This window comes from Pithys albifrons, chromosome 1, assembly GCF_047495875.1.
Source record: "Pithys albifrons albifrons isolate INPA30051 chromosome 1, PitAlb_v1, whole genome shotgun sequence".
Taxonomy (NCBI): Eukaryota; Metazoa; Chordata; class Aves; order Passeriformes; family Thamnophilidae; genus Pithys; species Pithys albifrons.
Genome location: NC_092458.1, coordinates 117,900,779 through 117,928,453, shown reverse-complemented (window position 1 = coordinate 117,928,453; position 27,675 = coordinate 117,900,779). Strand labels below are relative to the sequence as shown.

The following is a 27,675-nucleotide window of genomic DNA, read 5'->3' as shown; positions in this document are numbered from 1 at the left end:
CCCCTTGGCTTTCCAGGGTCTTTGCTGCGCGGTTTCAGGATGGGGCAGTGAGGTGTTGTGTAGTTGGAATTTATTTCTGTTTCAGTCAGTGTGTTTCCCCCTGCGGTGTGTGATTTAACCCTTGCCGCAGCAAGGCGGTTGCAGTGGAAGAAAGCAAAGCAAGCCCAGAGCCTGGAGTGGGATGCCTCAGGCCTCTGCCAGGCGCAGAGGTCGCTGCTGGGTGGTGTGGAGGGGCAGTCACGGCTCTAGAGAAAGAGATGACCCCCGACTGGGCGGGGGGTGCTGGAGTGCGCTGCAGTTCCCGACAGTGTCCGCCAGGCGGCGCCGGCGAGGCAGAGGGGGCGGCCGAGGGCGGGATTCGAACCGGCGTTTGGGTAGAGGGAGCCGCTCCCCAGGCGGGCGCCGGGACCGCTCGGCCAGCGGGGCGGGGCCGTGGTCACCGGGGGGCGGGGCCAGCGAGGCGGGGGCGGGGCCAGCGGGGCGGGGGCGGGGCCAGCGGGGCGGGGGCGTGCCCGCCCTGCACGGCCCGTAATGGTAAAAACGGAATAAAAGAAATAAAATTAAAACTAAAATTAAAAATATGAGGAAAACGACATGAAAAAGGAATGAGTCTCGGAAGCGTCGGTGGAACCCAGAAGGTTTTGCGGCGCCTCGTTTTATTTTGCAGGCTTTGTAAAATAAAAAATACAGGAAACTATGCAAACCAAATCCATAAAAAAAAAGGAAGTCCCGGTAGATCCCGGGGGCTGTTTGGCGTCTCTGGTGTTCCTTCTGAGTCCACGAGTGTCCCATGAGGCTTCCGGGAGATGGTGGGCGTCCCTGGGGGTCTCCTGGGGGCGTTGGGGGTTCCTGTAGGACCATGGAGGTACCTGGAAGTCTCGGGGGGGGGGGGGGGGGGGAGTGTTTTAAGTCCCTGGGAGAATCGTGGCGGTCCCCGGGAGGTGTTGGGGGGTCCCCAGGTCTCCCGGGGCATCCAGAATCCAGCTGTGTTCTGCAGAGAAGAAATGGAGAGCTGGGGGAGGCCCGAGCAACTTGGAATGTTAGGCTGCCCCGAGGGGCTCCTTGGCCGGGCCCGCCGCCTGCAGCCCCCTCGTTCCCCGGGGCGCCGCCTGCAAGCCGCGAGAACGGCAGCCCATTGGCGGGATCGCCTGTCATTCCCTGGAGACTCCTGCCCGCGGCCGGCCCCGCCTCTCCACCGGCAGAACGGCTCCCTGTGCCCAAACGCCGGTTCGAATCCCGCCCTCGGCCGCCCCCTCTGCCTCGCCGGCGCCACCTGGCGGACACTGTCGGGAACTGCAGCTCAGACGGGCACCGTCCCCCCCTTTCCCCCCATGCCGCCCGGGCCCCGAGCGGGGAAGTCGGTGGATCGACGGGCGCGGGGGGAACGGCGCTTTTTCTGCAGCCGCGGCTTCCACTCCGCCGTCGGCCACCAACAGAAACTCCTATTTGATTTATTATTTTGTGTTATTTGTATTCGTTTCTTCATTACCCTTTTTAGGTTGATTTCGGCTCTTCTCACCTGGTCTCCAGGTTCCCGTGCCAAAGCTCACACAAGCAGTGCCAGTCAGGAGCCACCTGGCCTTTACCTCCACCACACAGACTGTTTGCTGCCAGCACCAGCAGCTTTTTTGGCTGACATGTGGAAAGTCGGCCGGCACCCACGGAATTGCCTTTGCTCCCTTCCTAAAGGAACAAAGCTTCTCGAGTTGCACCCCCAACAACTCCTTCACCAGATGAGTTTATTGAAACAACTTTTCAGAGCAGGCATTTCTCAGCATACTCCATCAATCCCAAGAGTTCAGAAAAAACACTGTCCAGTGTCCAAAGGAACTGTGCATGTTACAAGTGAAATGTTTTTACCATCCTCATTTAAACCATCACATGAGCATAAATGGCATTCATTATGAAAATTGCAACAGTTCCCCTAAAAAAATTAGGGCACAAATGGAAATAGTTCTTAACCCGAGGCTGTTACAGCTGTCCCATGCCTTGGACCCCAAGACCAAGTCACTACTGTTTTGATATAAATCAACAGAATTTTTAAAAATGTTTTCTTGTTTCTTTACATTTACCTTTGATCCTTCTTTTGTTTTAAAGAACATTCTTATATGGTATTTAGTGGGAAGTGTAACATTTGAATATTTACTACAATATAAATACTTCCAAGCTCTTTTCACCTTCATTCTTCTTGACATCTTTAGCCACACTAATCTGAAGAAGCAGGTTCCATGGGTTACATTAGAAAACCAACCAACAAAACCCTGAAAACCACCACAACCTCCCCACCCCAAAATGTGCCACAAAGAGTGGATTTGAGTCTGGACTTCAGGAAGTGCTGACATCTACACATGCACAATCAGCACAAGTTCTCATTCTTTGACTGTATTAAAATAATTCAGCATTGAGTTTGGAGTTCCCTTTTGAAAAACAGTCTTCTGAGTTCATATTCTGAATGCAAACCACTTTTTACCTGCTCCACTTGGAGTGCAGCACAGCTGCTTATTAAAGGTCAGGTTCCATTTCAATGTGTGTACTCTTGAGCTCACAATTTTCACACAGTTGAATGTTTTACCAGTTCCTTTGACCAACAGTACGATCATTTTATTGTCAAAATAAGTAATTTTTAGCAAATGAAAAGCTTATTGCAACAATACATCTTTATACCCAGTGTGAAAGCAACATGATGTTATAAATAAATGCATACAGTGTATTACACAAAATATATTATACACATGCCATGTAACCATGGAGCAATTAACAGCAGTGGAGGACTACTGATCATGGACACAAAGTATTCTTGTAAACAAGATTTTGAGAAACTTGGAGAAAAAGGTGGCTTCTGGAAAGATGAAAATCTTGGAATTCCATTTTTGTTTTCAATGAAGTCAATGATTTTTTATTTTTAAGGGTGCTGTCTATAAGAATGCACTTCGTATTAAAACAAAGATCAATACTATACAGTTTAAGAAACTTTACATATGTACATAAATTACACATCAGGAATGGTTTTAAAGCTCAAAATGAGTTGTGGGAAAAGTCTATTTTCCCTCTATTAAAATCTTTACCTCTTTCACATTGTGATCATTTGCAACTGTAACAGCGTGATCCAGGGCTCGGATACTCGCCAGGAGCTTTATGATCTGCTTGATGTGCTCCCTAAAAGGAGGAAGGAGAAGTCAGTAAAGGGGTAGAACAATCAATGACATGGATTAATATCCCAACAGAAGACTACATCATGAAAGCCATATCATAAGTATTCGTGCCTCAGATTTATTATAGTTGCTTAATTAGGGTAACAGCAACAGATTTGTTTAATGCTGGGAAAAGGCAGGACAGAAGACAGAAATTAAATTAGAACTTCCTATGAAAATAAGGCTAACTGCATGTTTCTCTCCCAATACAAACTTTTACCAAGTTTGTACTTACACCTGGTAAAAAAGGTTCTTTCAAAGCTAGACACAGACTACCAAAAGAGAGAGTTCAAAAATTTCAATGAATTTCAAACACAAATTGCTACACTGATACACAAGAGTATAACAAGACTGGAAGATTCTTCATTCCTGTGCTATTGCTGTTGCCAAACCATTACAGGCCAGCAGTAATGTGTCTAATCTGAACTTCTAATTAAGCTGATTATGGGACTCAAGCAAAGTTGACTCTTGGATCTAAGGCCAAAAAGGTTCATCCAGCTGGTTGTGTAAATGAAATCAGAAGGTTTGTACTGTATAGGAAAGACAGTGTGCAATTCAGAAGCCATTATGCAAGAATCAGCAGGGCTCACAGGGTGAAATAGTCCACATGCAGTAGCTGCAAAGTTTGGCAGAATAAAAGGTGGTTTTGTTTGGAAGGGACACCTTCCATAGCCCAGGTTGCTTCAAGCCCCATCCAACCTGACCTTGGACACTTAAAAAGATGGGGCAGCCACAGCTTCTCTGGGCAACCTGTGCCAGTGCCTCAGCACCCTCACAGGGAAGAATGTCTTCCTAAAATCCAACCTAAATATCATCTCTTGCAGTTTAAAAACATTGCCCCTTGAGTGGACATGATCTGCCCATATAAAAAGTCCCTCTCCTTCCATTTTACAAACCCCCTTAAGAGTCTGTGACACTAAGCAGTAGTACAACATATATCATCAGTGTTTCAGTATTTCCAGTAGGTGCTGTTTTCAGACACTTTAAAAATATCCCCATGTACCACACCGTAACATTTTGGAAGTCTCCTTTTAAAGAAGTTTCCAAAGACACTCCACAGGATGGAGACAGTTACTCATGTTTGCATGTACAGGCAAAATAAAACAAATCACAAGAACTGCAATTGCTTTAACTCAAGGTAATTACCTTGCATTTCTCTTCTCTACATCAGAGCAACCAATGCTGTTTCTGTAAATTGTATCAGCCAGGTGAACGAGGTATCTACAGAAGTTTTCTAGCTGGGAAATAGTCTTGTCTCCTCTTAGATTACTGAACCACTGTTTAGGAAAGCAAGCAATTACCTAGGCAGAAGAGGAAAAGAAAGTTAAATACAATGTAAGAAAATTCTTACAAGCTATGTAACATGATTTGGGAAATCTGCCAGCTAAGACTGAGGTGACAAGACCCCACTGAGTGAAAAAATGAGAAAACTACGAAAAAAGTATCCAAAATCCAAGCAGTGTAACACTGAAACCCACAAAATACCTACGCGAACTACAGGTATAAGCCAGAGAAGTTTCTTTCTTTAGTTTGTGTGTTAAAAAAATACAAAATCTCTTTTTCACTGATACTACAACTTTTGAAATACCAAAGCCGAGATTTCATAGGCAACTTCAAGTTTTAACCACATTTTTCCTTTAATTGCAATCTGTGATTTTAAACATTGTTTGAGTTTACTTACACTTTGAGCTTTCTTTATGCTGTCCTCTCCATACTCTGAGTTTTGAAAAGCCATAAGAATATATCTGTTCAGCAGCCCATCTATGGACAGCTCCTGGAGAGTTTTATTTGAAAGGATCCCATACCACTGGAGAAAGTTTCCTAATAACTGAAAATAGGTATTTCGAGATTTACTGAAACCAGAAAGTTGATCAAACACAACAAACATTTAAAAAATATTTAATAATTTAAAATATCTTGCAAACCTATTCAGAATACAGTCTCCCTCACAGTGCATTACCAAAGACTAAGAATCCTCATTTAGAGATTACAGCAGCTTCCATCTACCCTTTTCCACAAATTAGAGAAGTATTTTACTGCTACACTGTCTCAGACCATTTACCAGATGTATTTACTCACCTTAACAGAGGACCAAAACTGACGTTGGAAAAACAAATATGGACCAGAGTTCTTGTTTTCTAAGATGCTGCAAAGTAAAGAGATTTCTTAATGAGCAACCAAGACCACATCTCTGTCTGCAATTTGCTGGTTTCCAGCACACAATTCATTTCCATAAATATTCCCTTCCATCCCTTTTGTCTTTGCTAAATTGTACCAGGAGGATAACAAAAAGATGTCCTGTATCCAGGCACTGAACCACTCTGGGAAAAAAACCCTGTTAACTGTGGACAGAAGGCAGCAACTTGTTAAGAAAAATCTAACACCATAGTTGAAAGTAAACTTACTTTTTTGGATATAAGGGCATGAATACATCATCATCTAGTGTTCTCCTCATTCTTAGCAATAATGCCTTTAAAAGCATCTGAAACAGATAATTTTATTTTTAGATGTCCAAGGCACTGCTTAGTAGTTAAAAATCAGAAATTGATTTTTAAAACAATAAAGAACATTTGTGAGCCTAACAGTAAGGGCACTCATATTTAAGCACACATACAGTCTTAAAGGAAGAAGCCTATAATAATGAAAACATCTGAACTTTGACAGGTTCCATTAAAGCCTGAACTCTTAAAATCAGTTGCTGTACTCACAGCAGGCAAAGTAAAACAATCCAATTTCCAGGCAATACATTTGAAAAGATTGCAGAGATCTTAAAAAAGAAAACGCAGTATTTGTAGCAGACCCTTAAAGCAAAACTGGAGACCAACAAGTCTTACATTTGGTGTATCTTTTTATCTCCAGTATCTGTTTTGGGGAGGTTTCACTGAGCTCCTTCTCTTAATTTATCACCATACTTGACTGTCCACAACCAAGCTGCCAAGCATCAAATAAACTGAAACCTTCTCTTTCTTCCTTTGTTTTCCAGCATTAAGTAGTAAAAATATATCCAAATTCCTTAACTTATGCAAGGTATTTATGAAAAAAACTCAACTCACTTGTGTGTTTTTGTTTTCTGCATTCACCACTGAGGGGTATCCATCTACTAGTTTCTGTACAATTGCCACCATTCTAGATGTCTGTGTGGTAGAAAAAGGATCCCAGATATTTTCTGAAATCACTGTAAGAGAGTAAAGAATTACTCCACCTTGAACATACTCAAATACAGGTATTGATACATTATTTATTTACAAAAAAGTAAAATCTGAAAGCACAAACAAGCACGAGATTCCACAACCCCTTCCCCACCATTTTCCAAACCTATACCTGTTAATTTAGGAAGAACAACTCGCTCTACAATGGTAGGCAACAGTGAAATATCAGCATCATCTTTCACTTGCTCCTGCTCTTCACAGCCGTAAAACAGCAAGGATTCAAACCACAACATTGTTTCAAAATCTCGACACTTGCCCTAATAAAAGAATTTGAGTTAGATACCTAAAAAGAGATTTGAGTCAACACATACAAGAAGTATTATGTATGCAAGGATCATACGCTCACAAAACAAAGAAACTCTAAAACACTCAACCAGATGAGCCAATTCACTCTATTAGCCCACAGTCACCAGATATAATGAAAACCTAAAACAGCAGAAACCTGATTTTTTTCACAGTTGTTGCCCCACAGATTTTAACTTTTACTTACACCAAAAAGAAAAGCCCAAAGATCAGGGTACAAGTGGGAATTACAGTTCAATTGTGCTGCACTACAAAATTATACTTTCTGGATTCAAAACATCTCTTTATGAGCACCTTGTATTTTTTCTAACTTAACAAAATGCTTACCAGGACCAGCAACAGACAGGAGGGAACACAGTTAGACTTGAGAATTCTGTACCATGTCTCTAACTAACCTGAGTTTTGTTTTGTCAGCCTGGAAACTCACTGAGAAATGACAAGGCAGAAGGGACAATGTGCAGAAACGGTTTTAAATTTAATGAGGATATATTTCAGATTTTCCCTGGTTTGATTAATGAAGTAAATCATAATAAATTAACAAATTAATTAAATACTCTGGATTCCCTCTGAAGAGGACTCACGCTTCCCTCCCTTTGCAATAAGAGCAGAGGTGACAGAAAACTCCCTTTTAAAAAATTTCTCTTAGTAGTTAAGAAAACACTTCTGAAAAAAAAAAAAAAGAAGAGAGTAGGAGTCAAAAGGTACCTGAACTGTTTGTCCTGGTGGCATCTCATGTAAGCACAACATGCAGGCTGCATAATGAACATGGGCCAGGATACTGGGCTGCAACAATGTCTGCTTTTCCCTTGTTCCCTACCTGGTAACTGGGTAATGCACACTATGAGGGAGACTTGGATATTGCCAGCCAGAGTTCTACAGGGCATGAAGGTGTAGGGGTGTCAGAGACTGAAACGGTTAATGATTTATGCATTCTAAGAAACTTGCAGGCTTTTGACTTTTGCATTATACCCCTGATGGGCAGTTGGGGCCATCCCTTCAGTGCTCGAGCACTTTTAAGGTGTAGATAAAGGCATTACAGGAGCAACTAGGAAAAGAACTCCCTCAGTCGACTGATGAACGTGAAGCAGTTCGGGGGGAAAAGGAAATAAATCTGTTGCTTCAACATTACAAAATGAGGAAGAAAAAAAATTAAAAGCTTGGAATGAAAAATTGTGAATTACATCAATTTGGAATACCCCAGACTGGTAGATATCAACAAACCCCTGTATCCCTCTGAAGAACTAAAAGAATTTAAGGAAGGCCATTCAGAGATCCAAGTCAAAATACAGCCGTAAGGACTGTGAATCAGAAACTGAATAGCATTAATCAACCCCTGGCGCCAATATTCCCCAGGAGTCCAACACTGAGGCCCCGTCAGCCCCATCAGAAACCTGTTTAACCAGTCCAGAGGTCAGATGTGTCCTTTTTTGCAGACGCCTGCCAGCAGAAAAAATGAAACCGATAAAGGCTTCTACAGCTGCTATCATTGGTTCTCATTGTCCTATGAGAACATGAAGTAAAAAGACTGAAAAGTTATGCTGGTTATTTTTCTTTTGGGTTGTTTGCATGTTCCTTATCTTTAAAATGTTGTGATCTAGGTTACCCCTGTCTCCCTTCCCAGGAGCGGGTGACAGAAAGGAAGATATATAATCTAGAGACGTTGGTTGCAACTCAACATAAGAACAGGCTTCTTAGTTCAACTTCTGAAGACACAGCATACCTAGTCACAATTTTCTGTGAAGTATTGTAGAGCCTAAATGCATTTTCATAGAACCACAGAATGATTCAGGTTGGAAGGGATCTTAAAGATCACCTAGTTCCAACTCACTGCCATGGGCCAGGACACATTTATTTATGTTGTTGGACCTTTCAGGCCGACACTGGTATGTGCTGAATTGAACTCTGGCCTGCTGGGAGTCCACAAACTCCACAAAAGCGCTGCCCCAAGAGAGGTGCCTGTTTTAAACTTCAGCCCAAGAACACACCTTCAGCAGAAGCTACCTGAAGAGGACCTTACCTCCAGAGGAGTCCAGATAAGCAGCTCAAGTCTGATTAAAGGGTTAAACAGCTTTGGTAAGCAGAGGCCAATATAAGCATCCTTATAAGAAGCAAAGTACTTGGAGCGCCAAGCTTCAAACTGTGACTTAATACAATCAATTGAGTAAAAGCTTTCCAAAACATCATCAAAAACTTTGCTGGATTCTTTCAATATACGATCTGGCAGGGGAGAAAAGAAGCAAGAAGTTAATTACTTATTTCTTGTAATACCTCTTTCAAGACATTCTTTGATGCTCCCTGACATAAGCTAACTCCTATAAACCAAACCAAACCAAAACACCATCTTTAAAAGTTGTTACTTCTGCCTCAAATACACAAAGCAATAGAACCATGAGCACATGAGTACTCTCCAACAGACTGTCTTACTTCAAATACTTCATTAAATGATCTTCATTTACCAGATGCCCGAGTGGTGATGAATTGTTCTGCATTCAGAGCGGACTGAACTTCCATGCTGGCCTCGTGCATGGGAGCTTTGAACAGCTCATCTCCAGGTCCCTTCCAATCCAAATTATCTTACATCTTTGATGCAAATGCAAACACAGGAAGGCATCTCAGATAAGACAATGGAATTGGCAGCTCAGACAGTGAGTCCTGGCAGACACCGTGCTAAACTCCTGCCCAGAACATGCCTGTTAGCACTGGGCAATGATCATAATCCCTTAGCACCTTCTTTACTGTTTTTCTTTTATTTACGGTTCTCATTTACAGTCCAGACCTTTTTCTCTACATATAATTTTCCTTTCATCTTTTCTACTTCCCAGGGTTAGTTTCATTTTGATCAGTCACACTTGCTGCAGGAACAGTTGTTCAGTTACAGGGTGGGAGGCCCTGGCACAGGTGCCCAGAGAAGCTGTGGCTGACTCACTCCTGGAAGTGTCCAAGGTCAGTTTGGACACGGCTTGGAGCAATCTGGGATAGTGGGAGGTGTCCCTGCCCATGGCAAGTGTTTGGAACTAGAGGAGCTTTAAGGTTTCTTCCAACCTGAACCACTTCATGATAAAGCCTAAGTAGCTTTTCTAACCTCGCTCCAAGTTGAAGTTTGTGATATCTGTTGACGTTTCCTCATCATCACTGGAAAGGCCTTCAAGGTGATCTGCCATCTTCCCAGTTTGCTCTCTTGCTTGTCTACGGCGAGCTCTGGAAAAGATAAACCAGCTCTCACTTCTTTCTTCCCACCTAAACAATGAATGCACGCACCCAAGCTTGTCCTAGCTTTTAATTCAAGGAAAGTCAGGCTGAAAGAACTGACACTATGTCACCACCTCAAATACTCCACTACATTGCTGCCTCAAACAATAGAAGGAAAAGAAACCAGCAGAGACCAGATAAGCTTATTTTAGTGATATTAAATCAGTATCTTGCAATTGTGCCTTGTTTTGTACACTTGCATGGTAAGTTGGAATGTGTAAGAACACCTCTGCCCAGCATACCAGCAGAAGTGTCAGTATGTCACACAGGACAGTTGTATCATCATGTAAGCAGGCAAAGACTCCTAAAAGGACAAGAAATCTCATCCTCTTACCTTCTAGCCTCTCTTTCTGCAGTTCGACGCTTGACTTGTTCTTGATAGATCACTCTGTCTCGCCCAAAAGAATCAAGATTTGGTGCCATCAGTGCTTTACCTGTAAAATTACATCGACGAAAATTAAAATGCTTACTTATGATTCCATAAATGTGCTGTAGGCAGTTTCATAAGAGCCTGTTACCTACTTTTAAGCTAAGTGTAAATTGAAGTAGAAAGTCGAAGTTTTAAAAAAAAAAAAAAAAAACCCAGAAGCCTGAATTCATCAAGTGCAGATGTTAAAACAGAAAGCAGTGGAGTTTGAGAAAACTTCCCCTTAAATGTCAAATAGTTTCACCATACTTCACTCTTGTCCATCTCACAACAGTGCCAAATTACACAAAAGTCAACAGTTTTAATAGAAATTGCTTAGATTGAATCTTCTAAGACAAGAAGTGCTCCTTACATATTCACCATGTGTCTTTTGAAAAGAAAATTAACAGAAAAGCAGGGAAGAGTGCCTGGAGTAAGAACACATAACATTTCAGAGTTTCATTGAGTTTCTAAGTTCATATGCTTTAGATTGCCTGAAGTTTAAAACACATGAAAGTCTACAGGAAGATAAACCATCTTCGCTCCTCTTCAAGCTGTGGTTATCTTTACAGATGTCCCTGGTTATAGAAAACACAGTTAAATCAGCAGCCAGCTGGCAAGAGTGTTTCCAGTTCCTTCTTCACAGGTAAATTTTAAACACTGGATGGAATGCCAGCCAGTGCTCAAGTCTACCCACTGACACATTAACATTTAAAAAACAGCCTATCCAAACTTCAGGAGTAAATTCACATGTTCTGACTAAATCTATTTACCAATTCATCATTACAGGTACTAATGATCATCTATGTCAGTGTTCCAATTCTATACCAAAACTACTAAGAGCCTTCTCAAAACTACCACATACTATGTAAGAGCTGCCTGTAAAGCCCAACCTTGGCCATGAAACTATTCCCATACCCCCATTAAATTTCAGTCTAAAAGAATCCAATCTAAGCTTCTAGGAACAACATTTTTAGTACATTCAATTTCTAGTTCTCACAACAGCACTTTCATGGTAAAACTGCAAGGCCTGCACGTGATTTCTGGGGTTTCACATACAGGCCTCAAAGAATGTGCCTGCAAACCACTCTGGTAAAGGAACTCTGCCACCCCAACACTTTATCATCCTTGGTAAATTCTAGCTAATGGTATTACCAAGATTTCATTTCTATACCCACTGTGCCAGAATAGGAAATGGCTTCTATTATAGGATTTTACATCAGCAAATAGGACAGACAAGAAAGCCATTTTTAAAAATGGGAAGCTCTCCAAAGCATAAGGAGGGCTCCAATTACTAGGATATTTTACCTGTCTTCTTTATTTTTAATGTACTGAATAAAACCTTATCCGGGAAACTGTGGTAGGTTGAGCTGGCAAAATGCCAACTGCCCAACAGAGTCAGAATATACCTCGCCCCACTGAGAAAAGGGGAAAAAAATGGAAACTTAAAACAGGTTTATGTATTTATACAGAAAAGAGAAAATTAAAAGTAAACTACAATATAACACACATCTACACAAGTCAGAAACAAACAGTAACTCCCCACTCCCAGTTGAACACAGAAATCCCACCATTCTAGCTACAAATCACCCAAGAGAACTCAATCCCCCGAGGGACAGACCCAAGCAGGGAGAAAATTAAGCACAAACATTTCACTCTCCTGAGATCCCAGCAGCAGGTGGTGCTGGGGCTGGCCCAGGACAGCAACACAACACGTCTGTCCCAGACCAGCAGCCAGGAGGGACTGGGAGAACTCCTCCTACTCTACTGTACTTATATCCCAGTTTGCGTCACCTGGAATGAAACATTTCTTTGGTTGCTCAAGTCAGGTGACACCTGCTCCTCCTAATCTAGGTAGGACCACCTGCTAAACAGAGCCCTACCAAAAGGCCTAACTAAAACCACCACAGAAACATGTATTTCCACTCAAGTTAACATTTGTAACTCTCAAGAGTTTCACATACTGAAGAGTTACCACTACAAGAAACCTCCTCAGTAAGAATACCCATTCAGAAACTCACAGTAAGCAGGAGTTTGGCTAATTTTTAAGCGCATTTTATACAGGGTCTCTTTTTATTAGTCTGACTAGTCTTCCAGTTCTTTAGCTTTACCAGTCAAGTGTCTGAAATTAAATACTCATGCTGACTACAAAACAGAGCATTAGACAGAAGTGTAGTCCAGTGCTTCATGACTTTGTACAGAGTTAACTGCAGATATTAAATGACATTTATAGATTCAAGGAGGTTAAAATAAATTTTTAAAAAAGGCCTGACATAAGATGAAAATGGGGGGTCAAATGCTACCACTATTTCCACTGACACCATGCATATAGATTCAGTGCTAGGAAAGAGAAAATATAGTTAAGAGAAACAGAGAGGAGAGATGAAGTCAGAGTGTTTGGAGTTTAAAACAAAACAGATTACAGAACTTTCATCTAAAAGTGCTGCTACCTATCCCAAGAGTAAGGAGAGACTTTTAAGACAGTCACATGTTAAAGATTTACATTTCAATTAGATCATACTAAGTAAACAAGGTTGTTTAATGAATAATAAAAACCTTCAAGATGGACTGACTTGAATGGCTTGAAAACTCCGAAGATTCATCTTTAATATCATCTTGTCGTCTTTGGACAAGGCGGGCAGCTCGCTGTTTGTACAGCTGGTGCATGGCAGACTCAAGGGCGTTAATCAGAGGCACCTGTAAAAACACAACACACTCCGTAACACCGACCCCTTGGGCTGCCCAGCCTCGGGGGTGCCCTCCTATGGCAAAGCAGAATCAGAGGGAACTGTAAAAACACAACACACTCCGTAACACCGACTCCTCGGGCTGCTCAGCCTCAGGGGTGCCCTCCTATTGCAAAGCAGAACGCTGTGGCTGCTCCAGCGGCACAAACTCTTTCCTTTGCCTCGTCTGCACCATCTGCACTGCAAAAGTGTGGGAAGTGCAGCATTTCATGTTGGCAGCTGTCAACCAGAACAAGAGCATTCTGAAAGCAACTTCTGTGGACTGACTGAGCCTGAACAGCAAAACAACCATTTCAGAGTGTGCAGTAAGTCTTTCCAGTACTTTTGCTTTCTCTACCAAGTGCGTTACATGTTCTATAAGGGTTTGCAATTCTCAGACCTCACAGTTTCTTCATCTTTAAACAAGAAAGTAGAAGTATTCTATACTTAAATGAGAACCCCACTGTATACACTGAAAAAATCACCCATGAATCCATCCTCCTGAAACCAGCAGCTATTGTTTTGCTCTAACTCTTACAAGCATATGCTGAAATATTATTACTGAAATTGAACCAAGTCCTGCATAACCATGTTATGCCAACTGGAACTCAAATCAGTCAAATGTTTCTCTAGACAATCACTATAACTTAAACAATACAATTGGTGCAACTTATGCATTAAGTATAACCTTAAATGATACACAGGTAAGTCAGGTCAGACCTGTCACTTTTTTTTTTTGTGGACTAAATTTTAGCAGCAACTCTGACAAAAATAGGTAATACTAGAACAGTCCTGCCATTAAATAGCAGGTTCACTACTCACTGTTGCAAAAATTCATTTCCTGGGACAAGTTAAAATTAGATCATTATAAATATTCAAATGCAAACCAGAGCTTTTCATCATCTCTTCATTTGGAAAGGCAAGTTCTTTTGGCATGAACACTCGGGCCATATCCCCCTTACCTGAGATGAATGCTCATCACTCCACAGTCTGTCAGCCTTTTAGCTCACAGATTTCACTGCTGCCAACCATCCAGAATTACAGTTTTATTCAAAACAAAAGATAAAATCAGGAATTATTTCCTGATCTAATTTAGCATGCAACTCAGCAGCTATTAACAAACTTCCTTCAGTAAAATATAACATTCTGAGATTATGGCTACAGAGCCATTTCAGCTTGCTGAGACTGATATACACAGCAGAGGAGATATCAATTGGAAAGAAATATTAGCTCTTTGTGGAATCAGCTGGCCTCCAGGGACTAAAATTGAAGCAACTCTACACCAACCTAAAATATGTACACCTTTCTTTTGGAGAAAAGAGCACAGAGAAAGATATGCCAGCACTGGACATCTATACTCAGAATTTAAGACAATTTTGAAAACAGAAATAATAATTAAAAATACTAGTTTTACTGTAGTTTACCATATAAATACAGCTGCTTCTCTTAAATATGTAAAGAAAATTCTAGCATTGAAAAGTTTAATGAGACTTTTTTCAAAGCATCCCTAGTGGTATTCTGTAATTGTCAAAAAAAGCCCCAAACAGCGATGTAGTCAGACATATGAATCCACTCAAAAGTAAAACACAAGAGAATTAGAAGTCATTACTCTTCTATAATCAAAACTGTGGTTATTGAGTTGCTGACAATTTCACTGACTACTATAAAGTTACAGGCCTCATTCCCTGTTTTGTTTAGTCAATACCTTAAATTCAGTGTTTTCGAGGGGTTTTTTGTCCACTTTCACTGTAAGCAGTGTAAGAGGAAAGCAGAAAGCTCCCTAAACATTTAGATCACAGGGGGAATTTTAACCTACAGCCCACATCTCAGACACAAGTGTGTTTTGATAATCTGCTTTTGGAGGTCAAGTGACAGTTCATCACCTGTGCTGCCAAAGTACGCTTGGAACAATTCAGTCTTTCTGTATCCACTGCACATTCCTGCATTCCGAATGCACAAACACCTTACCACTCACTGGCCTTCTCAGAAAGCCTAATTTTGACAGTAATTGCTCCTGAAGGAAGTCATGCAAGCATCTTCTGCTCCATTTTCTTAGTTAGGGGGGAAAAAAAGATATCACAGAGGATTTGACCTTACCAGTGCTTGTTTCTCAACTCTGCATTAACAGCTGTGCATGACACCCTCTGCTGTGCCTCACCAATGGGCAAAGTGATTCTAATATTCAGAATACCTTCAAAATCTCATATTTAAAGATATGTGTTCATATATGTATGTATATATACATACATATATACACATATTATTACATTTATAGATACACGTTTTATATGCTTAAGTATATTATAATCATTAACTATGCACATTATTATAAATAATAAAAGTAACACTAAATATGAAGCAGTTAGGGCCACAGGTTCCAAACAGCTGAAGGCAATTCGGCTCTATGCTCCAAAGATAACAACAATTCACAATCCTACTACATCTCACTAAAATAAAAACTGATACTGATAACTTGATTTTTCCGCTCCTCCTCCCACCTCCATTTTAGAAAACCTTGTGGTGTCCCATGGGCTGCTGGTTCTGAATCTGATGGTACCTTTATCATGCTGAAAGCACTCAATTCCAAACATTATCTGGCCAAATAATGTCACAATAAATGAAATGCTCCAGTTGGACTGACCCATCAGCTCCTGCTTTTGCAGCTCACTGTGCATACAAATACAGCAACAGCCTCCTCCTGAAACAGCAAAACTCTGTGAATGCCCCTAAGAAGCAGGAGATGACAGAAGTCACATCTTAAAAGTTCAACAGACTGGAAGGGCAGGTGAGGTACAGGGAGGCTGAGAAAGTTGTCCAAGTGTAGAATCCTTAAAAACCAACTACCAGCAAAGCAAGGGTATGTTGTAGGAAAGCAACTGTAGCTGCTGCTAATTTATTAAACAGGCTCGTTAATTTGCTGCAAAATGGCTGGGATTATTTACTAGTGGAGCTAAGTAGGCCAAAAACCTTCCTTCAAACCAAATTGAAATTGTTACACGACTTCTTAGCAGTATGTTTTCCTGGTTATACAAAATCTGTCAGACTCGGGAGTGTGGCTTTGTCAGTGAACAATCAATGGCAACTAATTAGTCACACTAATCAATCACTTGGATGAACTAACTCGTTCACACTTCCTAGGTTTGTTCACAACGCAGTTATTCTTCACTTTACAGGACTGCAGACTGGTCTCTCCCAATTCCAGGGACACTGGACAATTAATATCTACCCCATTAACACCCAAAATGCTTTTCTGTTCCCCTCCCACACCCAACGAGCTGGGCAAACAGCAGCTTAAACTACTTGGTCATTCCGACAGGTTCTATATTTAGAAGCTACTGTACTCCTGTATTCAAGTCACAAGACAACAAAGAAACAGCCCATATACTGCTAACTGAATTCCACAGCTCCTGTGTGTGCCTAACATATATATAAAAATACATAAATATGTGATATATTCAGGAGCGCCTACAAAATTTACAACAAAGTAAGTAATCCAACCATAGTGAAAAACTTGGGAAAAAAGACTATGTTTTTGAGTTGGACATACACAAAAGTATCACACTACATGAAAGGATATTTTTAAGTCTGGGTGTCTTTGAACAGCTATTTTACTTTTACAACTCTTCTCCCTCAGACCAGAGTAATACCAAGTAATGCCTGAAAGACGGAAGTCTGTAATAATACAGAAGACAAAAGTCTGTCACTGTGTACACAAAACACTCCAGAAACTAACAAGGTCATAGTTCAGCCCTTATTTTTGCTAACCTGACATCCAACAAAAGTAAAAAGCAGCATCTGAGTAAACTTGAAATGACAGAGTATCTACCAAAGCCCTAAAGACAGAAAAACTGTAAGCTTTTAGGCAGTCTAAAGTCAGTGACCTCTTACACTGTGAAGAGAAGTTTCTGATAACCAGCTTAGCATGATGAAAAGTTATCTTTTCAATCCTCAAATGACCAAACCTTTAGAAGAGTATGTTCTCAGGGTTTGAAAACAGAGGAAAATGTGGTGTTTGGCATGGACTAAGAGACCCCTTTTTTTTTTTTTAAAGAGATGAATGTTTTTGCATCCTTACCTTTTCACTGAAACACTCAAGCAAGTCTTGGACATACCCTCGCATTTCTTGCAAAAACTTATACTGTTCACCAATACCCCCAGAAGACCCTTCTAATCTTTCAATTGCCTTGGCAGAGTCCTCTCGGCTTTGCTGATGTTTCTCACATTGCTGCCGATGAGCCTTGTGCATTTCTTTCATGGAGTCCAACCTGAAGGGCAATGGATAAACAGTAAATTTACATCCAAAAGTCTGTCTATTTCAGACCACTGAGATATTAAAGACAGTGCAAGTACTGAGCCCATATATGGGAGATACAGCAAAGACACATTCTCCAACCTTCGTTTGTCACTTTCTCCCCTCTCTCCATGACTAATGGATGAAATTCATTTGCCAGAGTATGCTGAGTGCATTGCACCAGCCCCTCCCACAGATTGTCACAGGAGTTGATGGCACAGAAAACAGTGAAAGGCGGGCACTGAAGAAAAGCTGCTGGAAAGGCTGCCGGTGGAGGGAAACTACAGCTCACACAAAGCTCTTCTTCCTCTACTAACTTGATTCAGTGTCAGAGGCTGTAACACTACAAGGGGCATACAAACCAATTTCGAAGACATGTAAAGTGCAAGCTGTTGATTAGAAAAGATTTCTCATTGCGTTGTTCATTCCAGACCTTTAGTGCACCTGACGAGCAGATTAGAGTGTTTAAATAAATAAAAAACCCCCACACCAACAAAACCCTGTATACTCTAAAAATTAAATTCTTTATCTATTGAAGGGGAAAACTCTGATTCCTAGTTTAAAAGAATGCAGCTTAATATGCTGAACACCTCATTGGCCTTTCACTTCTTCACTATAAGACTGTGCAGTGTCCACAAGATGCAACTCAGACCTGTCTTCAACAAGATCAATGGCCTCATATTTAAAGCTTCACTTCCAGAGAAGCAATCCAAGGAGAGTTTTGAACAAAGTGTCAATGTCATCTTCATTTTGAGCTTTTTTTGTTTGCCCTTTTTTTTTTAATGGATGTGCCAGTCAGTACTTTTCCAGCGATGACACTCTGTGTTTGCTCACCAAGACTAAAGACACCTGAGGAACAGAAACCTAGGGACAGGTCTGTAAGTCTAAAAAGATGGTCTGTCCTACCTGTCTTTAAGCTGTTTCTTTACCAAATCAATAGTAACAGGAGTCATCTCATTACTGGGAGTTTTGAAAGGAACTGTATTATCTGTTTTTTGAGACTTGGTTTCCGATGATCCGTAGGCAGCATAGGTGTATGGGATACCATAGGAGGAACCGTAAGACAGCGTCTGGTAAGAGCTCTGGTAGTACAGACTATTCGCCTCAGCAGGCTGGCTTGGCTGAACCTAATGGCAAGGGAAATGTCATTGTACTATATTAGGCTTTAAAGAAAGGAAAAACTTTCTTACACATCTCAAATTTCACAAAGTGAAAAATTTAAGCAGATACATTTACAAAATTAAATTTTAAAGTGGATGTAAGCATAGAACTTCCAACATTTAAGGTGGAAGAAAAAAACACTCTCAGAAGCATCTTTTTAATGGACAAATTCTAAATATAATTCCATATCTTGTACCATTTCTCTTTAAAGAATATCAGGATTTACACACTGAATTTCTCAGATGAAGCTTTCTGTAAACCACTCAAGTTTGCAACAGATTTAGCCAATACATGTAGAAACAAATCAAAATAGTTCAGTTATATACATGCCTGGGGTATGTTGATTCCCTTTCTTATCTGCTCTTGCTCCCATCTACTGAGTTCCTCATCTTGCTCCCCTGACACCAGTGCTTCATCATCGCTTCCCTCAATACCTTCATACAAGGAAGAAAAAGGAGGAGAAAATGTAAGGGCTGTAAGTTAAAAAACCTGAGACCATACCTCAGTGAGAACTTAGGGCATTTTCCTTTCCTCTCCATGAGGAATTAAGGACTCTGACCTGTGAATTATTAGCATAGGAGTTCCACTTGAAAGATCCAATGAGTAAATTTGCAATTATCTACTGGTAAAACGCCCTAATGTTAAAAACCTATATATCTTACTAATTCTCATTTTCCAAGACATTATTTTACCTGCCTGTCAGCAAGGACAATTCTGTATCAAATGTTTTTCTCTTCACAACTATATACTTCCTAAAACCAGAGTACAGCAAACATGAGAACTGACCCTTAGTGTAAATTTCTACCAGGTTCAGCAGTGTGCACAGAAATATAGTTTTGTGCTCCAGATTTTATAAGCAGAGTCTGTTATGTAATACCTTACCTTAGAACTGGAATAGAACTCCAGATTATTTGAAAAACGTGTTGTTTAAAAACGCGGAATGGGAGTACTGGCAGTGAAAACAGAGTGAATGTGTATCAGTTGTCCTTCTACAGAGGTCTTACCTATTTCCTCAGCAATCTTTTGCCTTTGGGACTTTTCCTTCACTGTAAAAACTATCCTCCTCTTCTCATCATCCTCTTCATCATCACTGGCATCGTTTTCGTCTTCTCGAACAAGGCGGCCTTTACCTGGTTCATTGTCAACGGGGGTAAAGTCTCCAAGTTCACGAGCCATTTGACGCTTTTTCCTAGCAGCATGAATAAAAGCAGCATCTGGAATTTCTCCTAGAGACAGATGTGTGACCATTAAACAACCACAGCAACAAAACAGGCATTATGATTTCTTACCACTCATCTCTGCCACCCTACCAAATCATCTTTGCACACAGAAAAAGAAGAGGGAGGAAACAAATCCGTACTACCAGAAACATTTGCAAGCAATTTAGAAGATAAAACATGTAAAATTCCTGGCCAGAACCCCTTAAATTTGGGATCTTCACAAAAAGTGTGGCTCTGCTTCCAGTAGCTCATGTGTCCTAAGAGCAAACACCCAATGTTCCTATGGGAAACATTCCTAAAGAGGAAGTCCTTTACAGGAGCTGACTATTGGAAAGGGTGGAAGAAACTGAGGAGTGTGACTGTGTCACTTCTTGTCCTGGTATTATTGCTCCCAGCATTTCTTATTTTGGGGGAACAGAAAGCACTGACCATTTTAACAGATGATGACAGCTCACAGACTAACCAGACAAAATTAGTATGAGAAAATTGTACAGTTGAAGAGGAACAACAAAAGTGGTCCTAATTAAAAACTAAAATCTACAGCACAGAATTAATGCAACTTAAGTAAGTCACATGAAGAACAGTTCCCTCAAATGTGTGCACCCAGGACATCCATCTTATTTTTGAGGAGCTGACTACCACAATTAGCAAACTAGTTTCAAAAATACTTTCTTCAGACTGATTTCTTTGGCCTCAGGGCCACTATACAAAACAGGTTAGGAAAATATTTCAGATCCCTTGCAAACTTGTAACTGAAACATTTGAATTAAAGAACACATTTTAACTGAAAGCAGTTAAATCTCAAGTGAAGTCATGTAATCCAAATCTAGATTTTCTTACAGCTTGTCACCTGTTTGGGAGACAAATTCCTGCTTTTGACCTCAAGATGAAGCTTTCTGTAGCAAATCATTCTCCCTCATAAGGCTCGTAAAACTGAAGTGTTTAGAAAACAAACAGCAGCTTCTTGAATTCTCACATGGTCAATATATTTTCTAATCTCTCATACACATTAGTCTGCTGAAACATTGGCTAAAGCATTTGGTAACTTATCAGAAATATTACAAAGACCAACCTGGGCGGAGAACATTCAGTGATGACAGAGCATTAGAAAACGCTCCACCAGCTTTTGGTTTTTCTTCTTCCTTCTCACTTTCAACTTCCATTTCTTCTTCACCATGCTCACTGTTTGCAGTTCCATCTTCTGGGCCTATATCCTTATTCTGTCCTGTCTTTTCTACTGGTGCTTCGACTGATAAGACAACAAAGACCATGTTTTACTCCTTTTATAAGGATCACCTGGAAGTATTTATTTTAACATATAAAATCCAAAAGCAAAAACCGAATTAAAATGTTAAATGACAATTTTATTGCTTGTGATTTAGTAAAATATGCTTTCTTAATTGTGATTAAGTGACTGACATCCTCTCAAAGTAGAATGTGGTAAGGCAGACACATCAACAGCCACCAAAAGTTCTCCACATTGTCAAGCATTAAGAAAGAAAGGGAACTCAAGCTCATATCTCCAGCCTCGTCTCTTACAGAGGTAAGGAAAAAGCACTGCCTGTATTACACCAAATCTTTCTCCAAGAGCAGACTCGTTTCAAAACAACCTTTCATTTTCATCTTGGGTTGGGTGCAACAGTCCCCCTACACTAGGTGGGTAACATACAGACGCAGGCAGCAAGAACAAATAGTATGTAAAAAAATGCATGCTAAAATCAGCAATCCAATCCAAGCTGCACATATCAGAGGTTTTAGACTCAAGCATTTGCTCAGAGAATCCAGGGTACTGACAGGCCACAAGGTCTCTACAGTATAAGCACATCAACCAGGGACAGCAAAACCAACAGAAAATAAGCACACACAGCCACATGCAAAATGCAATGTTTTAAGGATCTTTGTGAAAGAAGCAAGTATTAAGACACAGGTTTTCACAGATGACCTGAACACTTGCTGCAAAAATGAACACTTCTGGTTTTGTTCATGTCCCATACCACTGCACAGGCACTTAAAGATTCTAACAACAAAGAATCTGTGGGTTTTCTATACACAGACAAAACCTGTAAAAAACCTTTAGGGCTTTTAAAAGAACAACTTAACTAAATACAAAAGGGGCGTTTCCTGCACAGGATCCTGTTCAATTCCCATATGCTTCAGCTGTACCATTGAAATCTTTAGATCACAGGCCTCGTGCTCACAGCATTATACACTGTGCAAAAACATAACTGAAAAGGGAATTACTACACTTCACCAACGGGCTTCCCAAAAAACAACAGGACAGTTGGAACTGAAGTCCCAGGCTCTATTCCAAGCTGTGCAGGACTGTACATTGTTAAAAGATCCTTCTGCTCCAACACTTTCAAGTCTGACACCCTAATTATCAAACCTACACTAAGGTCCAAGTCCTGAAAATGGCAGCAGCTGAACAACTGACTCAGTAACAAACACCACTCTGATCACCCCAAAAGTCTTCCTTTTAGAAGAACATGCATTACAAGGACACATCCTGTCAGACAAGCAGCAGGCACATTTTTGAACTAATGTAACTCCTTCCTAACTCAGTAAGAAACTCATTTGTCATAACCATAGATGAAATTCAGAATACTGATGTCTACTGACAACTGTATATAGAGCTGAGATATTTCATCCTTCTACTATTAATTTCTATGTAAGAGACAAAGAACTTTCTACCATCTTCAGAATAGCATTTGTAAGGCTCAAATAATACATTTAATGTGGGCTTTACTTCAGCTCTAAACACGAAATCCTCTACAAGACTAACAACTCATGTTGAAAAGAAAAAATGAAATTACAACATTCCACCTTTTCCACTACAAAAGTTACTATTAGTTTTGCAGTTACCATCTGTTGGAGAATTGGCCTCTGTTCTAACTTTTGATTTTTCAAGATCTTCTTTGTATTCTTTTTTCAATTGTTTTACAATCTTTTTGCTGTAACTTGATTTCTTCACTTTAAAAACTTCTTCAGTTTCTTTAAAAGAGAAATTGGAAAAGATTACATTAGACCCACCAAGAACTATACTTACCTATTAAATACCTGAATTTTGTACCTAGAACTTTAGAAATGTCATTAACAAACACTGGCTGGATTTTTCAGTCTACAGCACAACTCCACGTTTTCAGTATTTCTGCCAAGACAAATCACCAGTCTTAGAAACCCAGTTCCAGTGATTACAAGAGAATTCCTTCTAAGAAAATTCAAAATGTGGATGAAGTGCTAGTACAACAGGCAGAGTGACCTGACCCGTGAGCAGCAGCCACATCCCATTAACACCAGTTCGACACGAAGCTCCAGGGCAGACACGGCTCAGCCAACGCCGCAGGGCCCGGGGGAAGTGGCAGGTTCGCCGGGGGGCCCAGCACCTCCTGCCACACAAACGCTCACCTGCGGGCCCCCAGGCGCAGTGACAGCACCAGGAACAGTCAGGCCGCAGCCACAGCAGCAGCAGAGACAATGTAACCCCCCACACCAGAGCAGACCCCGCGAGGCAGCGCCGGGGGCCGGGAGGGCGCCGGGACCGCAGGAGCCTGGCTGGGCCGGGGCAGAGGAGCCGACCGGGCCCTCCCAGCCGCCCGCCCCGCGCCCCCAGGGCTGTCCCTCTCAGGGACCCCACATCATCCCGCACCTCGCGAGGCGACCCGACTGCCATAAGAAACAAGGAAGGGCCGCAGCTCCCTGCGAGGGCCGGGGCTGCGCCGGCGGCGGAGGGAGGCCCGCTGTGGGCCGCCCAGCTCCGGGGCCCTCCCACCTCCGCAAGCAGCGAGCCAAAGGCCGGTCAGCCTCTCTCCTCACCTTCCTCCTCGTCCTGGAAGCTGAGCAGGCTGGCCCGCGGCACCTCTTTGTTTTCTCGCGGCCGCTTTTTCTCCTTGGGGCGCGGGGCCGCGGGCAGCCCGTTGCCCTGCTGGGCCTGCGGCGGCGGCGGGGGCCGGAGGTCGGGCGCCGGCAGAGCCCCCAGGCCTGCCCGGTCGCCTCCCAACAAGCCCAGCCCCAAGCCGAGCGCCGCGCCGTAGCTCGCAGCGCAGGCGAAGGCCGCGGGGCTGCCGGGCAGGGCGAGGGGCACGCAGCCCGCGGGCAGCGGCAGGAGCCCGGCGCCCGCCGCCAGCGCCATGGAGGCCTCGCCGGGCCCTTCCCCCGCCGGCCCGGCCGCCGCCGCTACCGCCGGCGGCTCCTGCGTTGGTTCCTCGTCGCGCTCCTCGTCCTCCTCCTCCGAGTCGTTCCGCTTGCGCACGTTCACCCTCCGCGCCTTGCGGAACATCCTGCGGGCCCCGCCGCGCGCCCTCCGCGCGCTCCGACCGGGCCGCGGCCCCGCCCCCGCCGACCCTGCGCGTGCGCGGCCCCGCCCCCGCCGCCCCTTGCGCGTGCGCGGCCCCGCCCCCGCCGCCATTTTGTGCCGAGGGAGCGGCGCGGGCCGCGCGGGGGTGGAGCTTGTTGCGGCAAACGCGTTGTATTGTACCAAACAAACGTGTGTGATTTGTAGGCGTTGTTCAGAAAAAATTATTCTGCAAGCTTCTAACGCAGCACTTCCACAGAGCAAAGCCACATGAAATTGGAATTTGGAGAATCGGGCCCTTGGTATCCGCTGGAGTTGGAAAGGTCACAGCGATATCGGTGCAGTGGATTTCTATACTTGAGGACGTTTTGGCGTTTTCCAGAGAAATCACTGCAGTGCTTGCTTGGGCCACAGCAGTAAAGGGTTTACACCAGCCTTGTTCAGAGCACTACAGTGGCAAAAGTAGCTGAAATTTTAATTTGCTCTGTTGGAAAGCCCATGGATTTATCAATCTCGTGGTTTCTCCCCACCAAAGCCACGTGCCCATCCCCAGCTGCTGCAGCTCGTGGAGTTCGGACATGACAACCGGCCACAAGCACAAGACACGGAGCCAAGTTCCCTGCACCTGAGGAGGCTGCGGGGGGCAGCACAGGCAGCGTGTGCTGTGTGACAGCCCTGGGGACACTGCGGGGGGCAGCACAGGGAGCCTGTGCTGTGTGACAGCCCTGGGGACACTGCGGGGGGCAGCACAGGCAGCGTGTGCTGTGTGACAGCCCTGGGGACACTGCGGGGGGCAGCACAGGGAGCCTGTGCTGTGTGACAGCCCTGGGGACACTGCGGGGGGCAGCACAGGGAGCCTGTGCTGTGTGACAGCCCTGGGGACACTGCGGGGGGCAGCATAGGGAGCCTGTGCTGTGTGACAGGCCTTTCCCTGGGAACATGCAGATCACCTGAAACGGGCACGTGGAGAACCACCACAAGGGGCAGGGGCTGGCGCGTGTGACAGAGAGAGAAGTGAAGTGAGGGAAACCCGCAGCTCAGCTCGAAGAAGGGAAGGGTGAGGTTAACACATGGATAAAGTTTCCTTATGAGGACAGGCCAGCAGTGCAACAGGTTGCCTAATGAGGTTGTGCAGGCTCCATCCTTGGGAGCTTTCAGGACCCAACTGCAGCAAACGCTGAGCTGCCTCCTCCGATCCCAGAGGTGTCCTGCTTGCAGCAGGGGGTTGGATGAAGATCTCCTGAGCTGTCATCTAACCCGAGTGATTCTCTGGGAGGCTCAGGATCTTCTGCAATGGGAGGTACATGGTTATGTCTTTTTCTGTGCTAGGCACAACCTTAAAACAAAAGTTACCTGCAGATTTCAATTCTCAGATTTCAATTCTTACAACATATTAAGAAAAATTCTAACAATGCTTTCTAAAACAGTTGTTTCACATTTATTTTGTTCTTTAAGAAAAAGTTTACTGATTTAGTCTGATGAGTCTTGTCTTACTTCAAACACCTCCTTGCAGAGTGCTCTCATAGTCAGAACTGTCCACCCCCTAAGAGCTCCTCCTGGCCAAAGCAGAGACTTATGTCCCATCACTCTCTTAGCAGATTGCCAAGCCTGTGACTGCTGAATATGGCAAATAACGGGGCTACCCCACCACCTCTCCTTCCTTGCCTGTCCCTTTTGAAGAGTTCATCACCATCCACTGCACCGCCCCAGTTGTGCCATCCCACCGTGTCAGACCGTGTTGGAGTGGGGACCCACACTGCAGGGCACTCACCCATTATGAGTCTCTCCCCCGTCTGAGCCCAGGTCCCCACTCTCGATAGTGACAGGGGCTGGTGCAGGCAGGGGCCACTGCACCTCCCTGGTGTCGACACCGAGAGGACTGAGAACCACGCAAGTGAAGTTGGTGTGCAGGTGCTGGGTGTCGAAGGAGCTGAAGTGCAGGTCCCGGCGCAGGGTTACCCCCGAGCCCTGCGGCTCCTCTCTGCAGACCCAGGGGGGGCCCATCAGTGCCCGCCCTGGGCTGGCAGGCACCCCAACCGGGGCCACCCCGCTGTCTGCCCCTGCATGTCCCCTGTTCCCATACTCACTGCACTGTCCCCTCGCGCACGGCCCCGTCCGGGTGCAGGCTCTCCACAAAGGAGCCGTTCCCCAGCCAGTAGAGCAGTGTCAGCTCTGGGAGCTCACTTGTTGCCTCGCATGACACCGTCACGCTCTCGCCTGCAGCCGTAGGAGACATGGGGGTCAGGGGGGCTGCAAGGGTCCCCAGAGTCCCCCAGTTCAGGCTGGCCTCAGTCACAGCCCCGCCCTGCCCCCCACAAAGGGGAATGTCCCCCCATCTCATCAGCACCCCACCTTGTGTGTCTGCCGGTGGCTGGTGCAGGCACTGACCCCACTGGGCCTCCCCCAACTGGGGGGCTCACTGGAGCTTGCCCATCCCGAGGTCACCACTGCCATGGCCCCAGGGGTCTCTCACCTGGATGGGGCTGCTCTGCTGGCATCCGCAGGATGGTGATTCTGGGGAGCTGCAGAGCCATGGCACCTGGAGAGGCAGAATGGGGTGAAGCAGGAGGTCAAGAGCGACCCCCTGAGACTCCACATCCTTGGGGTGGGCGAGAGGGCAGGATCCCGCGGAGGAACAGGGGCACTGCTCATCCCCAGAACCCCGCAGAGGCCCCTTGAGGGGCACAGAGCCCAGAGCTGAGCAAACCTCCCCGGCTGCCCCAGCGACCCTCACCGACCTGCGCAGCGAATGGCCAGGGTCCAGCAGGGCAGGAGCAGGAGGAGGCAGGCAGGGTGTCTCGGGAGCCCTGCGGACAGAGATGGAGCTCAGCACCGGGCACGCGGGATGCTCCCCACGAGCCTGGGATGGTTCCGTCCCCTCAGCATCTTTCCAGCTGGTCACGGTCCCCGCAGAACCTCCCCACCCGCACTCCCCGGGCTCGCCCCCTCGCGTGTCCCCAGCACTGCCCCCAGCAGGCCATGCTCCCCCCCCCCACCCCCCCGCCAGCATCACCCTCGCCGTAGTCTGCACGCCTGGGACGGTCCCAGCACCCCCAGCCAGCCACGATCCCCCCCAGCATCCACCGAGCCCGGGATGGTCCCGCTCCCCCAGCACTCCCCTCCCCGGGCGCCTCCGATGGCGGCCGGTGCGCCCCAGACTGTCCCCCCGGCCCGGTCCGTACGCAGAGACCGCGGCTCAGCCATGGGGCGGCGGCGCCGGCGCCGGCGGCGCTTTATGGGGCGGCCCGGGGAGGGCCGAGCGGCAGCGCCGTGACTCACCGGAACCCGCCCTCGGCCCCGGCCCCGGCGCCACCACAGCGGGGGCCGCACCTGGATGCCGATGGGGGCCCGCTGTGTGTCGATAGTGCCCCCAAAACGTGCGGGGTGTCCCCAGCACTCTATGCCCCCTGCACCTGGGGGTACCCGTCCCTCAGGCACTCCCATGACCAACACGCCACGTTCCGCCAGCTCCACATGTCCCCCCGCCCCTGGGCGAGCACCCACGGGCCCCCAGGGATGAAGGAGCGTCCGGGCTGCGCCCCTGACAGGGGGCACAGGCTCAGCCAAGGGGCGTCACAAGACTCTGGGACACGGTGGTTTGCCCCCCGACACTCAGGTCAGGGGCAAG

At 44.7% G+C, this 27,675-nt stretch overlaps 2 protein-coding genes across 4 annotated transcripts; both read right to left on the bottom strand.

The window, feature by feature from the left end:
• Nucleotides 1-1,724: 1,724 nt before the first annotated feature.
• PAXBP1 (PAX3 and PAX7 binding protein 1) lies at nt 1,725-24,085 on the bottom strand. The gene is made up of 18 exons (XM_071565401.1): nt 23,570-24,085; nt 22,619-22,747; nt 20,829-21,005; nt 19,541-19,762; nt 18,867-18,970; nt 18,282-18,502; nt 17,160-17,349; nt 12,932-13,055; nt 10,287-10,386; nt 9,786-9,901; nt 8,721-8,920; nt 6,513-6,657; nt 6,245-6,366; nt 5,597-5,673; nt 5,271-5,337; nt 4,873-5,019; nt 4,338-4,492; nt 1,725-3,156 (listed from the first exon to the last, which is right to left on the bottom strand). Exons 1-18 carry the CDS (start codon nt 24,030-24,032, stop codon nt 3,039-3,041), a joined length of 2,877 nt encoding a protein of 958 aa, XP_071421502.1. The 5' UTR covers nt 24,033-24,085; the 3' UTR covers nt 1,725-3,038.
• Nucleotides 24,086-24,248: 163 nt separating this feature from the next.
• Nucleotides 24,249-27,292, bottom strand: IL18BP (interleukin 18 binding protein). Of its 3 annotated transcripts, none has more exons than XM_071573473.1 (6): nt 27,061-27,134; nt 26,786-26,854; nt 26,521-26,586; nt 26,135-26,264; nt 25,819-26,028; nt 24,249-25,335 (listed from the first exon to the last, which is right to left on the bottom strand). In XM_071573473.1, exons 1-6 carry the CDS (start codon nt 27,125-27,127, stop codon nt 25,326-25,328), a joined length of 552 nt encoding a protein of 183 aa, XP_071429574.1. In that variant the 5' UTR covers nt 27,128-27,134; the 3' UTR covers nt 24,249-25,325. The 3 variants fall into 3 exon arrangements, with proteins under 3 accessions (XP_071429574.1, XP_071429584.1, XP_071429565.1); XM_071573483.1 differs by lacking the exons at nt 24,249-25,335; nt 27,061-27,134 and adding exons at nt 25,470-25,603; nt 27,230-27,292; XM_071573464.1 differs by lacking the exon at nt 24,249-25,335 and adding an exon at nt 25,470-25,603.
• Between the last annotated feature and the right edge of the window lie 383 nt (nt 27,293-27,675).